At 43.4% G+C, this 14349-nt stretch overlaps 1 protein-coding gene across 7 annotated transcripts in view; it reads right to left on the bottom strand.

The window, feature by feature from the left end:
- Positions 1–14349, bottom strand: part of Arhgap39 (Rho GTPase activating protein 39) — a 100738-nt gene that overhangs the window by 21808 nt on the left and 64581 nt on the right. For 6 of the 7 annotated variants that reach the window (XM_033760792.1, XM_010630461.3, XM_010630458.2 and 3 more), the window contains 2 exons: positions 11244–11672; positions 1842–1925 (listed from right to left, as the gene is read on the bottom strand). In XM_033760792.1, coding sequence (XP_033616683.1) covers positions 1842–1925; positions 11244–11672 — 513 coding nt within the window. The remainder of the gene's footprint in view (positions 1–1841; positions 1926–11243; positions 11673–14349) is intronic. The other variant, XM_033760794.1, reaches the window with a different exon arrangement.

The following is a 14349-nucleotide window of genomic DNA, read 5'->3' as shown; positions in this document are numbered from 1 at the left end:
GATGTGGAGGTCAAGCACTCTCCCAATAGGTCCACAGGGCATGCACAGGCCTGCTTTGGAGCATATTATCCTCTGAAAGTGTGTACTAGGTATACTTGGGAGCCTTGCAGAGGCTGCTAATCCTCAGCTGAAAGGGTCACGGAGTCTGAGGATGAGGTCTAACTACACCTGCCCACCTGCTCCACCCTCCCTGACAAAATACATGCCACTGAAACACAGAATACCACCAAGGCAAGCCCCTTGTTCCTGCACACTGCTGGCACCCCTCCTGTGGACCCCTCTTCTTCCAGATTTACTGGGAGCCCCTGTTCTAAGGTCTCAGTGACAGAAGCAACAATGGCAGAAGGGGGAGAAAGGGGTTCTGAGCTTCCTGGCATGGAGCAGCCCCCATCAGGTCACTACTAACTTCAGCCAGAGTGTTTTTGGGGTTGCAGGAATGGCACCCAGGGCTGGGCTGCCTCTGCCTCTGAAGTGGCCCAAAGGCCCAAAGGCCATGTATCTGCCCAGAGCATCCTGCCGTAAGCATGGTAGGGGCTGTTGGTTAAACTCCAAGTGCTGGGCGAGACTAGTCAGCAGATGATCAAAACAGGCATGTGTGTGGGAGGGTGGGATCTCCAAAAAGCAATGTCAGCATGGGACTTTAAATGCAGTGAGCTTCCAAGAAGGATGAAACATATGGTGGGAGGATTAGCCACAGAAAGTGGCAAGAGGGCTTCTGTAGAGACCAGACTTGTCAGATTGTGTGGCTTCATGAGGCTGAGGGCAGCTGAGCACCAAAAAGGCCTGGGGCAGGGTTTGTCACCAGTCACCCACTCCCATGACAACAGAAAGACAGAGGATCCTCTTCATCCCAGCTGAGACCTATAACTGTAAGGATTCCTGTTTCTCTGAAGGCTCTACAGGTGATAACAATGACAATGGGGGTGCTGCAAGTGAGCCAGGACCTTGATTTTGGGGAATAATGGCTCCCAAGCATGTCAGGATTTTGGCAGTACTCAGCCAATAAAGGCTAGGTGGGCATATCTATTACAAAGTATGAAGCTCCTTACAGAGCCCCAGGCCTGAGGGACTGGAGTGGAACTCTGCTTCATCACAGCAAGGTTGATCCTCCACCATACATGCATTCAGGGCACAATGACCACATGCCAGTGCCAGACCTGTCATTAAAGAGGAAGCAAGACCCAGGAGGCTACAGAAACTGCCACATCGTGGGCCAAGATGGGTGCAGACTCCCTTCTAAACCCGTGGTGTTCGACAAATGCAATCTTAGGGGAAAAAATCCAACTGTCTGAGGCCACAGCTCCTCAGGTCTTCCAGCCCCTCCCAGCACCAACACTGTCCCTCGGTGGTCTACCATGAGAATCATAGGCCTCCACAGGGATAACACCTAGCCCCATATTCCCCACAACAAGCCAATCACCAGGAAGAAGTCTGACCAGGTGAGTAGTGGGCCCACTGGGTCCTGAATGGCTTCTGGGACCCTCTAGTTCTCTACTACATGACCCAGGACCCAATGAACAAAGACCACCTTCAGTCCTAGGACTAGTACAATCTCTCAGTTGGGTCTGGTGATGGCTACGATGTTTGTTGCCAGCGCTGCCTGGGGCAGACCACTTGCTGAGGGCACCTGGGCCTCAACTTTCCCCAGGGCTGCCCTCAGGTGGGCAGGATCAAGTTCTACCTCTCAGTGGCCTCTGCCAGGCTGCAGGCATTGGTGATCTCCACGGCTCCTCCTGGTGTTCCCACTGCCTCCAGCTGATTCCTCTTCAGCTACCTCAGTACTGGCCCACCCAGAAGCCACCCTGAAACCAGCACCAGGCACACCAAACTGGCAGTTCTACCTGTAGTGAAGGAGCTGGCCATCCACGCTGTAATCACGGTAAACTTCACAGTCCTTCTCAAGGAGCATTCCTGGTGGGGAGGAGCTGAAACAATAGAAGACAGCATGAATGGGTGGGGTTGACCTTCCAGGCTCCTGCTTGCCAAGTTGCCTCCATCAATCAAGGAGATATTTCTTTTCTTGTTTTTTTTTTTAACCGGGGATAGAACTTGTGACCTTGCGCTTTCAAAGCAGGCAGCAGCACCATTGAGCTAAATCCCCAGCCCAAGGAGGTATTTCTTCTGCCCTGCACATACTACAGTGGCCCATCTAGAGGCCAAGGGTCAGTCAGGGACACCAGCTCTGTCCTGAATTTCAGGACTTCAGACCACTAGAACAGAAAGCCAATGATGGGGTGAGAACCACAGCTCCAGCTAGACAAAACAGGTTGGCCTGAGGAGGACAAACAGAATGATTCTCATGGGGACATTAACTGTCTAAGGGCCAGGGCTGGAAACACAACAAACCTCAGTAGATATCTGAGAAGGGAGTGGCTGAGAGTGCAATTGCTGCATGTGATTAGACTGACATCTACTTATTGTTAAAAAAGAATTCTCAGTACTCCAGAAGCACTTCAAATTCACTTAACCCAATCAAAAACACTCATACAAAACCTTCATAATAACTCATACAGGCCTTCATAATACTCAGGTTCAAAAGGCTGAAAGCAGACCCACTGTAGTCATCACAAGAATACTGACTCTCACTGCCAGTTTTGGAAGTGCTAGCCACTGCAGCAAAAACTAAAACAGTCAAATAAAAAGTGACTAGCAGTATGACAGGAGACTACTACTGCAGCCTTCACTATATAACTTGAGACATCAGTGGCTTTTTAAAAATTATTATTAACAGTAACTTGTTTAGAGACCAGAATCACAGCACTGAGGAGAGACTTTGGCAGGAGGACTCCAAGTTCAATGCCAGCCTGGGCTACGTAGTGAGACCTTATCTAAAAAAAAAAAAGTCATAGGCATAAGTTAATGAAGACTATATTGACTCAATTAAATAAAACTATAAAGCTTTACTGAAGTATATAAAAAAGACTTGAGCCAGGCATGGTGGTACACATTTGTAATCCTAGCACTCTGAGAGGCTAATGCAGATCACAAGTTGCAGCCCAACAAGGGGAACTTAGCAAGACCTTGTATCAAAAATAAAAGAGTGGGGCCGGGGATTTAGCTCAGTGGTTCCGCCCCCTGCCTTGCAAGTGCAAGGTCCTGAGTTCAATCCCTGGTACAAAAAAAAAAAAAAAGAAGGGGCCCAGGATTCAGCTCAGTGGTGCCACCGCCTGACTCGCAAGCACAAGGTCCCAAGTTCGATCCCCAGTACCAAAAAAAACCCACCAAAAATAAAAGAGGGCTGGGAATGTACGTCAGTGTAAAGGCCTTGGATTCAATCCCTAATACTTCAAAATAAATGAATGAATAAAAAATAAATAAAACATTACTTTGTGATGTGAAAATTACAAGAGATTTATTTCTTGGTATATAGCCATACTGATTTGCTTCTGTATTGTCTGGGGGTGTCACTGGGCCACACAGCAGACAGAACCAAGGAGCAGGAGACAGACCAGATGGTGTGTATCACTGCAAATGACAATGATACAGCAGTAGCTCACAGTGCTCATAATGTTCTGTTTTAATGATGAGAGAATATTCAAAATGTGAAGTAAAGGCAAGTACCCTGAATGTCATGCACCTAAGCACAGGGGATGTGGATTATTATACTGGGTTGGATGGGGAAAACACTGAGTTCATCATTCAGCCACTCTGGCAATGTGCTGAGAATGTGCAATGACATCACCACCTATGTGTTTCACAGTGCTTTCAACTTATACAACACTTTAAGTAATTTTAAATGAAAACAGAAACTCTGTAATGAATCTCATCACAGCACAATTGGCAAAAGTGGACATGATCTTTTGAATAAAGTAAGTTCTAAAGTTGTTCATTGATGGTGAATGATTACATTGTGCTGACGGAGGAGGCCTACACTGTATGACCAGGGACAACAAACTGGCCCGAGAGTGCTAGATGCTTAGTACAGATAGTTGTCTGGAGTGCTAGGGATAGCGAGAACCACAGAACAGTCATATAACTCAGTGGTTTTCCTTGGCTCCTGATGTGATGTTATGGACACTGCTCAGTCCCAACCCAGGTGCTGGTGCTAAGCTCCAAGTGGCTGAGGGGCTGGCCTCCACCAGCTGTTCATGAGGATGACTATGTAGAATGTTTCAAATAAGCCAAGAGAAAACTAGTTCTGTGCCACTGGAAGCAACCTGAAGTGGACACTGCTAAGATATGTCATCTTGATCATGCTGAGGGCACATATAAGTCAGATAAGGCTGAATAGGATCATTCACAAAGCTTGTGAAGATATAAGAATATGGTTATCTGTTGTTATTACTCATTGTCAGGTATTTTGGGGAATATATTTGAATCTACTGTAAGCTACATAAATAGCTCATGGACTTGTCTCTTGTCAGTTCTGTGAATTTTTTTTTGTCAGAAATAGGAGCTGAACATCCTGACTTACCATGCAACAATTGAACAACTGCAGAGTGGTGAAATTTCATTATTTTGAATTCAGAGCCACAAATGAAAATTTTTGAATGAGAAAAACCTTTCCATCATCACTATTAAATACTGAATGACTCTGAAAGTTAATTTTTATTGCAGACTTGATAATGTTTCTTAATGAATTCAACCTAAAATTACAAGGATAACAGTGCTTACATGCAAAAACACACTGCAAAATTCATTTCAAACCATAAGCAATGCCAAGCTCCTTCACCATTTCTTGCACTATTGAAATCAGAAGGCGAGTCCAGAGCTCATTCCACTCCAGAGCAAGAGATACATCTCCCAAGGTCAAAACACAGTGCTAGCAGAATTTTTCTGACCTTGATGTAAATGCAAGTATAAAGAAAATTTGTTTCAAACTTCACTTAACTGCACTTGAGGAGTGCCTTTGAAATCTTCAGTCAGATGCAATTAACCTGCAAAGTAAAGATACCCTAGAAGACAAGCATTGAGAAAGAATCTAATAGAATTTGATAAATGCCTTAAAGGAAAACAGTGAAGAGCCATAGCTAAGAACCTACCAGAATGCAATAAAGTGGAATTTTAAAATATTCAATCAACTCAGAAGAAGAGGTAAAAGGAACAAAGAACTCATGGTACAAATAAAAACTAAGTAGTGAGATGTTTAAATTCAACCATATAAATAATTACATTAACTGGTTTTGTTTGTTTCGTACCAGAGATTGAACTTGGGACCCTGTGCTTACAAGGCAGGCGGTGGAACTGAGCTAAATCCCTGGCCTTACATTAACTGTCAATGGTCTGTACCCCTAAATAAAAAGGCAGAGATGGTCAGACTAAATTTAAAAGCAGGACCCAAGCTGGGTGTAGTGGTGCATGCCTGTAATCCCAGCACTTAGGAGGCTGAGGCAGGAGGATCACTGTGAGTTCAAGACCAGCCTGGGCTACATAGCGAGTTCCAGCTCATTCTCAACTACATAGTGAGACCCTGTCTCAAAAAAACCAAAATAAAATAAAACAAAAAAGCAGGACCCAGGCCAGGTGGGATAATGCACACTTATAACCTTAGCTATTCTAGAGACTGAGGAGGATCTTGAGTTTGCACCTAGCCATCAAAATAAAAATAGGCATGCACAAGGTTCCTAGTTCAATTCCCACCACCAAAAATTTAAAAATCCAAAAAACAAAAGACAAAAGCTGGTGATTTTGCTCAGTGTGAAGGCTCTGAGTTCAATCCCCAGTTTAAAAAAAAAGCCTAGGAGGCCCTACATTTAAGTAGACTTCAGAGCTCAGAATGAGGGATGTTTTATGATGATGTATCAATTCATGGAACTAACAATCTGAATATTTAGGCACTGACTATACAGTTTCAGACACTTCTGAGTGTTCCCATTCACCTCAGAGAGATAAAAGTGTATCCACACAAAGAATTATACACAAATGTTTATACCAGTTTATTTGTTTGAGACAGGGTCTCACTATGTAGTTCAGGCTGGCCTTGAACTCATTATGTAGTTCAGGCTGGCCTCAAACTTGTGGTGGTGCTCCTGCCTCAGCCTCCAAAGTGCTAGGATTATAGGCATGCACCACCATGCCTGGCCATACCAATTTATTTGTAACAGACAAACCTGGAAACCAGCCAAATGCCCATCGAAAGAGCACAATGGAATTCTAGCAGTAGTGGAAAAAGAACTCATGATTGTGTGGTACCGGGTATCAAATTCAGGATCTTGTGTTTGCTAGGCATGTGCAGCACCGCTAAGCTACATCCCTGACAAGAATTCATGAGTTACATGTGGTAACATGGCAGAACAATTACATGGAGAAAAAGATGGTATACAAAAAGAGTATATAGCATTTGATCCCATTTAACATTCTAAAAAACACAAACTAATCTGTGTGACAGGCAGGTAGGATGGTCCCATGGGAACACAGGGCAGTGCAGAGGGAAAAGAAGGCAAGGAGACCTGGGTGATAGAAACATTGCTACTCTGACTGTGGTACTGCTCGCAGGTGCACACATACATGGAAATATATCAGAGCACGTGCTTTAAACTCATGTGGACAAGTGCCCACCTTCTGGTTTTTCACTGGTGATTACACTCAGAGGGAGCATCAGTGCAGGAGGAGTGCTTGAGAAGTGCTCGAGGAACACTGGCCAGCAGGAGTCTTATGATTCTTCGTCTTTCTACTACTTGAATCTTGTCTGTGAACATTTATATATTTTGTCATGTTTTGTTTTTAAGACAGGGTCTACTGTGTTGCCTAGCTAGCTTGAATTTCTGGGCCCAAGTGATCCTGTTGCCTCAGTCTCCCAAGTAGCTGGGATCACAGGTGCTTATCACCACCCCCAGCTCATTTATATCTTCATAAATGGGATAGGAACCAGTAAAACTACTTCTAAAATGAAAATTTTAAAAAATCACACCTGTGTCACACCAAAGTCCCTGAGCTTGGAAAACACAGTTTTTGAGGTAGCTGTTCTGTTCCTTTTGAGAAAGAGTGTCCTTTCCGCCTTGAGCTCTAGATCCAGGACCGGCTGGCCAGGGCGCCTAACACAATCATGTCTGCTGCTTTGTAGAGGGGATCTGGCCTGCAGGACAGAGGTCCACATTCTTTCCTGAGGAGCCTATAGGCCACACAGACTCTGCTAGTGCCAGGGGGTCATCCTGGGCATGGGGTATTCTCAGACTTCCAGGAAAGACATCCCTTGTTCTTGGGTAGCAAGAACCAATACAGTGAAAATGGCCATACTGCCAAAATTGTTATATAGATTTAATGCAATACTGATCAAAATACCAGTAACAGGGCTGGGGATTTAGCTCAGTGGCACCATGCCTGCCTCTCAAGTGGAAGGTCCTGAGTTTGATCCCTGGTAACGGAAAAAACAACAACAAAAACAAAAACATCTCACAACTAGAGAAAACAATCCTAAAATTCATTTGGAACCAGAAGAGACCTAAGATAGCAAAAGAAATTCTGGGCAACAAAGGCAAGACAGGGGCATCACAATCTCTGACTTGAAATTATACTATAAAGCTACTGTGATAAAACAGCATGGTACTTGTAAAACAACAACAAAACAAAACAAAACAAAACAAAAAAACAGACCCAAGGATCAATGGAACAGATTAGAAAATGTAGAAATAACTTCAAACATACTCAGCAACCTTATCTTTGACAAAAGAGCCAAATATCTTCACTGGAAGAAAGCCTTTTTAATAAATGGTGCTGCAAAAACTGGCTTTCTGCATGTCAAAGATTAAAACTAGACCCATATCTTTCAGCATGCACTAAAGTAAAATAGAAATGGACCAAAGATCTAAATATTAAAACAGAAACACTAAACCTGCGGGAAGATTTAGGTAGAACTCTTGAAGACACTGGTATAAGTAAAGACTTTATGAACAAAACCCTTATTAAACAGGAAATATCACAAAGAATCAACAACTGGGATCTCTTATTAAAAAGCCTTTGCACAGAAAAATAAACCACCAACAGAGTGAAGAGACAACCCACAGTATGGAAAAAACATTGTGCTAGCTGTTCCTCTGACAAAGGACTAATATCTAAAATATATAAAGAACCCCCCCACACCAGAACCCTCCAAATTAAAGACCAAGTCTTTGATTTGGGCATCTCAAATGAATAGACACTTCCCAAATGAAGAAATAGAAATGGCAAATACATGTATGAAAAAATGTTCAACATCCTTGGTCATTCAAGAGATGCAAATTAAAGCAAGGCTGAAATTCTATTTCACTCCAGAAAGAATGGCTGCTATCACAAAATTAACTAATAACAAATGCTGGTGGGGATATGGGGGAAAAAGGAACCCTTTTCCACAGTTGGTGGGAGTGTATACTTGTGCAACCACTGTGAAAGTCAGTGTGGAGATTCTTCAAAAAACTAAAACTAGAGGTTCATTTGACCCAGCTATTCCCCTTCTTGGTATCTTCCTGAAAGAATTAAAAGCATCATACCACAGCGATATATGCACACCCATGTTTATAGCAGCACAGTTTATAATAGCTAAATCTTGGAAACAGCCCAAATGCCCATCAACCGACAAATGGATAAAGATGTGTTTTTTTTTAATACAACAGAGTACTACTCTGACATAAAGAAGGATAAACTTGAGATGTTTCTAGCTAAATGGATGCATCTTGAGACCATACTCAAATGAAATAAATCAGACACACATGTCTAAATACCATATTGTCTGGTATGAGAAAATGAAAATAGAAATAAGGACCGAAATGTATAACAGATACTGGGAAATGGGAACAAAATGTTCAAATGAATGAAGGTGTCAGCATGTCTCAGGGCCCAAACTAGGTGCTGTGACATACTGGGGGTGGGCTTCTGTGGTCCATCTAGTCTGGTCCCCAAAGTCTTGCCAGCAACTAGAGATAATTATAGACCAACAACGACAGATCTTTAGAACATAGCAAAAACATAACAAAACCAATATGAAAAACTCAATGTCTGTATACCAGTGGCAACCAATAAATGATTCTTTTTTTTTTTTTTTGGTATTGAGGATTGAACTTGGGACCTTGCGCTTGCGAGGGAGATGGTAGCACCACTAAGCTAAATCCTTGGCTCAGGAAATATGATTCTTAAAAGACATAACTCAAAAAAATTAGAAAACTGATTACATATCTGTGTGCCAGGTAATTTTAATTGTCAATCTGACTGGATCAATAGACTCCTGCAGAGAAGTTGGTTCATTAGTCCACTGTACTCATCAGTGGACTAACCCACAGATGCCCCTAGGTGGGTATGCAGAGCTGCAGGTATTTCATGTTTTGGTTTTGCAATACTGGGGGCTGAACTCAAAACTTCTACAGTGAGCTATACCCCAGCCCTGAACTCTAGCTGGAGGAACTCATTGCAAGGGATCAGGTTCTGATCTACTCTGGGATCCCTCCGTGATATCTGCCTTGCTTTTCTGCACCAGAGTTATGGATCCAACTTGACCTGACTATAGCCACCTTGAAGTGTAACTGCTAAGACCAACTTACCCTGGGTAGTCCTGGTCAGTTTCATGCATAGTTTCCCAGCAAACTGTGCATACACAAACCCACCAGAGTAATGTGAGGAACTTTAAAGCTGGGTCCTGGCTTCCTTGGCTCCAAGAATGGGCCTGACATAACTGCCAATAGCCTGAGATAAACCAAGTACATTCAGGTTCCAAGTCACTTCTCTTCTGAGGAATACATATGCCCCTCTTTCTGACCCAAACCACAGTATCCACTGGTCTTGCTGATGCCCAGCACCATTGCTTCCCTCTGTAAGCACACAATAAATTGTACTCTGTGCAATTCCAAATCTGTCTGCCTCTCTTCCATTTCATGTGCCTTGGGGACTCAGGATACTTCAGTGGTCTGGTGTGACCATAGAACATTCCCAGGCCTGTAACAAGTCTTCTGCCACTGTGACCACTGCTGCATACTATGGACAGTTGTCCAACTTCATCTCACTTGCCCACCATCTGCTCCAATATTCTCCTCCACACCCCTCTCCAGGACTCAACCCACTATGGATTGGGCCCCTCTGCCATATCCTAACCTCTTCCCACTTCTGAAGGCAGGCGTTTTCTCAGCTCCCACTATTGATGCTCCATGTCTGCAGACAATCCCAAAGATTACCTCTAACCCAGCTTAGACCCTTCATGCCATGTCCAGCAGCCATACTGGCTAGTGCCTGACCTGTGCAGGGGTACATGGCCAGCTATCTATACTCTAGACTAAGCTGCCTGCCCTGACCCCATTGCACTGCACAGAATGGCTATTTCCAACCCTTGTAAAGGCCACACAGAGTGAATCCAGTGTGTGTGATGCTAGGATTAAGGGTGTGTGATTACTAAACCTCTACGAGTGATTGGTTTGGTACTTCCCTAATCCCAGTAGTCTAAATATGACAAATATGATAAAAAGGAGCAAAAAGACACTGTTAAAGTTTCTGTTGCTTTTGCTGTGTTCTGCTGCCATGAACTGTTGCTCTCTGCCACCCTGCCTTGGAGCCTGCTGATTATGGATTGAAACATCTAAAAACTGTAAGCCAAATGAACCTTTTCCCCTTTAACTTTGGGCGTCAGGTAGAGAAGAGTAACAACATAACCTTCATCCAAGAGTAGCAGTCTAGTACAGGTACAGACAGCACCTGCAACCTTATGGTCCTTACCGACCCTGCAGGTGATGCCTAGGACAGATTCTGCCAAGAGAAGGCAGCTTCACTGTCCCTCATGCTGTCTGTGAGCATCTGAGGCCACCTTTTCATTCCTCACACGTGGGTGGAACAAAACAAATACCAAAGGCACAACTCCGTCAGTCATAAAACCCTCACTGGAGAGGCCTCCCAACAGTGTGTCTGGGAAAGAACAATAGCTGACATCCCTTTTGCCCAGTCTCTCTCCCACTTCCAAAGAGCTCCTGGCCTTAGGAACCCAGCTAGCTAATGACACTGTTAACAGAGAGCAGGGACTGAGAAACAGTGGAGGAAGAGGTGGGCATGAACCAGCTGGGTCATACTGTCCCCACACCCACCAGAGGCCAGCAAGCAGCAAGAGAAGAATCTGGCAGAGAATGAAAAACCTTCATTATTTCTGGACATCTGCAAGGTACCAGAACACTTATGGGAGACAGGGGTTGTAGAAGGCAACTTCCTACATTCAGCCCTGTCCCCACCTACCCTCACCCCCACACTGCCCCCACCCAGCCCTGACCTTCCCTGCCCTGGTCGCCTTCAGTCCCAACCCCAGTCCTTCCTGGCCCAACCCTCCCCATCCTGCTCTCCAGCCTGGCCTCACCCCTCACCTGCCGCTCTCTTCCCTGGCGCTTCCCAGAGCCACCTGGCGCCCGACCCTGGCTGGCAGCTCTTGCACCCTCTCAGTAGCAGCATCGGGCTCAGGCTCCAATGAGGAGCCAGTGCTGCCTTCACGGCTGCCGCGTCCGGGGCTGCTGTCTGCTGAGGCTCGCGGGGATTCGGTATTCTGCTTCAGCGTCTGCAGCTTGGCCAGCGGGATGATATCGCAGTTCTGCGGGCGGTGCCACACGGTCCGCTGCGAGGCAGCGCTGTAGTAGTAGAAGCGTGATGTGTTGGGGTCGAAGAGCTCCCACCACTGATCCTCGCTGGTGCGCTTGATGCGCACGCCAGCTGGGGGGTCCCACACGCACTCGCCTGTGACCAGGTTGGCATACATGCGCTCTCGGGTGCGTGGCTCGATGATCTCCACCCATTCCAGCCTGGAGGATAGAATACTGCATTAGTGGGACCTGGCTGCAAAGGGCCTTGGTTTTCCTACCTCCACTTCTGACCCCTCCCTCAGGGCACACCCTCCAATTATGCAATACTTTTAAATTACAAAAACATTTGGAAAGCAACATAAACATCTTGACTGGGCCATCTGAATGTGGGCATGTGTGACCTCTGGTGTTCTCCTGTGACCATTCTTTTTTTTTTTTTTTTTTTCAGCTTTAATTGAGTTTATTGGTACATTTTAGGGATACAGTACAGTTGCATTCATAGTTGGGATCTTGTAACTCTACATGACAGGTCTTGTTCTCATTTTTTCCCCTTGTCCCTGCCCTCCCTTCACCTCCTCCTCTTCCCCTCCCCATCTACAACCATTTTATTTCCATCTTTTCATTATCTCACATTTTTTTCTTTTCCCTTATTACCCTTCCCCTACCCATCCCACCTTCCCTACACCTTTAGCCCCTTTCTTCCCATTTCTAAATGTCAGTGATCTTATTAGGATCTTATGTATTATTGCAGTTTATTCACACCAGAGAAACTATTTGGTATTTACACATCTGTGCCTTATTTATTTCACTTAGGAGTATATCTTCAATATGTATCCATTTTCCTATGAATGAATCTATTTTCTCATTCTTTATGGCTGAGTAATATTCCATTTTATAGAAAAACCACATCTTCTTTAACCAGTTTCCAACTGATGGGACTGATGGGCAAATGGGTTCTTTCCAAGTTTTAGCTATTACAAACTGTGCCACTATAAACATGGGTGTGCATACATCACTGTGATATGATTCTTTTAGTTCTTTTGGAAAGATACCCAGCAGAGGGATGGCTGGGTCAAATGGAACCTCCAGTCTAAGCTCTTTGAGGTATCTCCATATTGATTTCCACAGTGTTTGCACCAGTCTGCACTCCCAGAAAGGAGAAGCGTTCCTTTCTCCCCACAACCGTGCCAATATTTGTTATTGTGTGATTTCTTGATAGCAGCCATTTTTTGTGGGGTGAGGTGGAATCTCAGTGTTGTTTTCATCGGCATCTCTCGAATGACCAGTGATGTGGAGCATTTTTTCATATATTTACTTGCTGCTTTTACTTCTTTGTCAGAGAAATGTCTGTTCATTTCGGATGCCCATTTTTGAATTGGGTCTTTATATTTGGGGGGGCTGATTGTTTTGAGTCACAACAGATCCAATAGAAATCCAGAGGATCACTAATACCTACTTTGAAAATCTGTACTCCAATAAAATGGAAAACACAGAAGAAATGGACACATTTTTAGATACTTATGAATTACCAAAGTTGAACAAAGAAGATAAACACATTTTAAACACCCCAATTACAGTCAATGAAATTGAAAATGTAATTAAAAATTTACCAACAAAGAAAAGCCCAGGCCCCGATGGATTCACTGCTGAATTTTACAAGACATTTAGAGAAGTACTACTGCCATTACTCTTCAAATTTTTCAATGAAATTGAAAGGGAAGCTATACTTCCAAATTCATTCTTGGAAGCAAGTATCACTTTGATTCCCAAACCAGGGAAAGACACAACTAAAAAAGAGAACTACAGGCCAATCTCCTTAATGAATATAGATGCAAAAATCCTTAATAAGATACTAGCAAACAGAATACAGAGGATTATCAAGAAGATCATACATCCTGACCAAGTCAGATTTATTCCATGGATGCAAGGGTGGTTCAACATACGTAAGTCAATAAATGTAATACACTAAATTAACAAAGTCAAGGACAAAAACCATATGATCCTCTCAATAGATGCAGAAAAAGCATTTGACAAAATTCAACACCCATTCATGATAAAAACCCTGCAAAATATTGCAATGGATGGTCTATATCTCAACTTAATAAAGGCTATCTATGAAAAAATCAACAGCCAACATCATATTAAATGGCCTAAAACTGAAAACCTTCACGTTAAAATCAGGAACAAGACAAGGATGCCCACTATCATCACTCCTCTTTGATATAGTTCTGGAAACATTAGCCATAGCAATTAGACAAGAGAAAGAAATTAAAGCAATAAAGATAGGAAAGGAAGAAGTTAAACTGTCATTATTTGCTGATGATATGATACTCTACATTGAAGACCCAAAAAACTCCACCAAAAGACTTCTAGACTTAATTGACAGATTCAGTAGAGTAGTTGGATGCAAGGTGAACACCCAAAAATCAATAGTCTTCTTATACACAAATGACAGACTCACTGAGAGAGAAATAAGGGAAAAATTCCTTTTACAATAGCATCCAAAAAAAATGAAGTATTAGGAATCAATCTAACAAAAGAAGCAAAAGATCTCTACACTGAAAACTATAGCACTCTGAAAAAAGAGATCGAGGAGGATATTAAAAAATGGAAAGATATCCCCTGCTCCTGGGTAGGAAGACTCAACATAGTGAAAATGGCCATACTACCAAAACTGCTATACAGATTCAATGCAATGCCAATTGAAATTCCAACACTATATTTCACATAACTAGAAAGAAGAATCAAAAAATTCATTTGGAACCATAAGAGACCTAGAATAGCAAAAGCCATCCGAGACAACAGACACATGGCAGCGTTTATAACAATTCCCAATTTGAAACTATACTACAAAGCCACTGTGATAAAAACAGCATGGTACTGGCAAAGAAACAGG

This window comes from Fukomys damarensis, unplaced genomic scaffold (genome assembly GCF_012274545.1).
Source record: "Fukomys damarensis isolate Sample0158 unplaced genomic scaffold, DMR_v1.0_HiC HiC_scaffold_5, whole genome shotgun sequence".
In the NCBI taxonomy this organism is placed as follows: domain Eukaryota; kingdom Metazoa; phylum Chordata; class Mammalia; order Rodentia; family Bathyergidae; genus Fukomys; species Fukomys damarensis.
The sequence above is the reverse complement of the archived record's forward strand: the minus strand, read 5'-3'. Positions and strand labels throughout refer to the sequence as shown.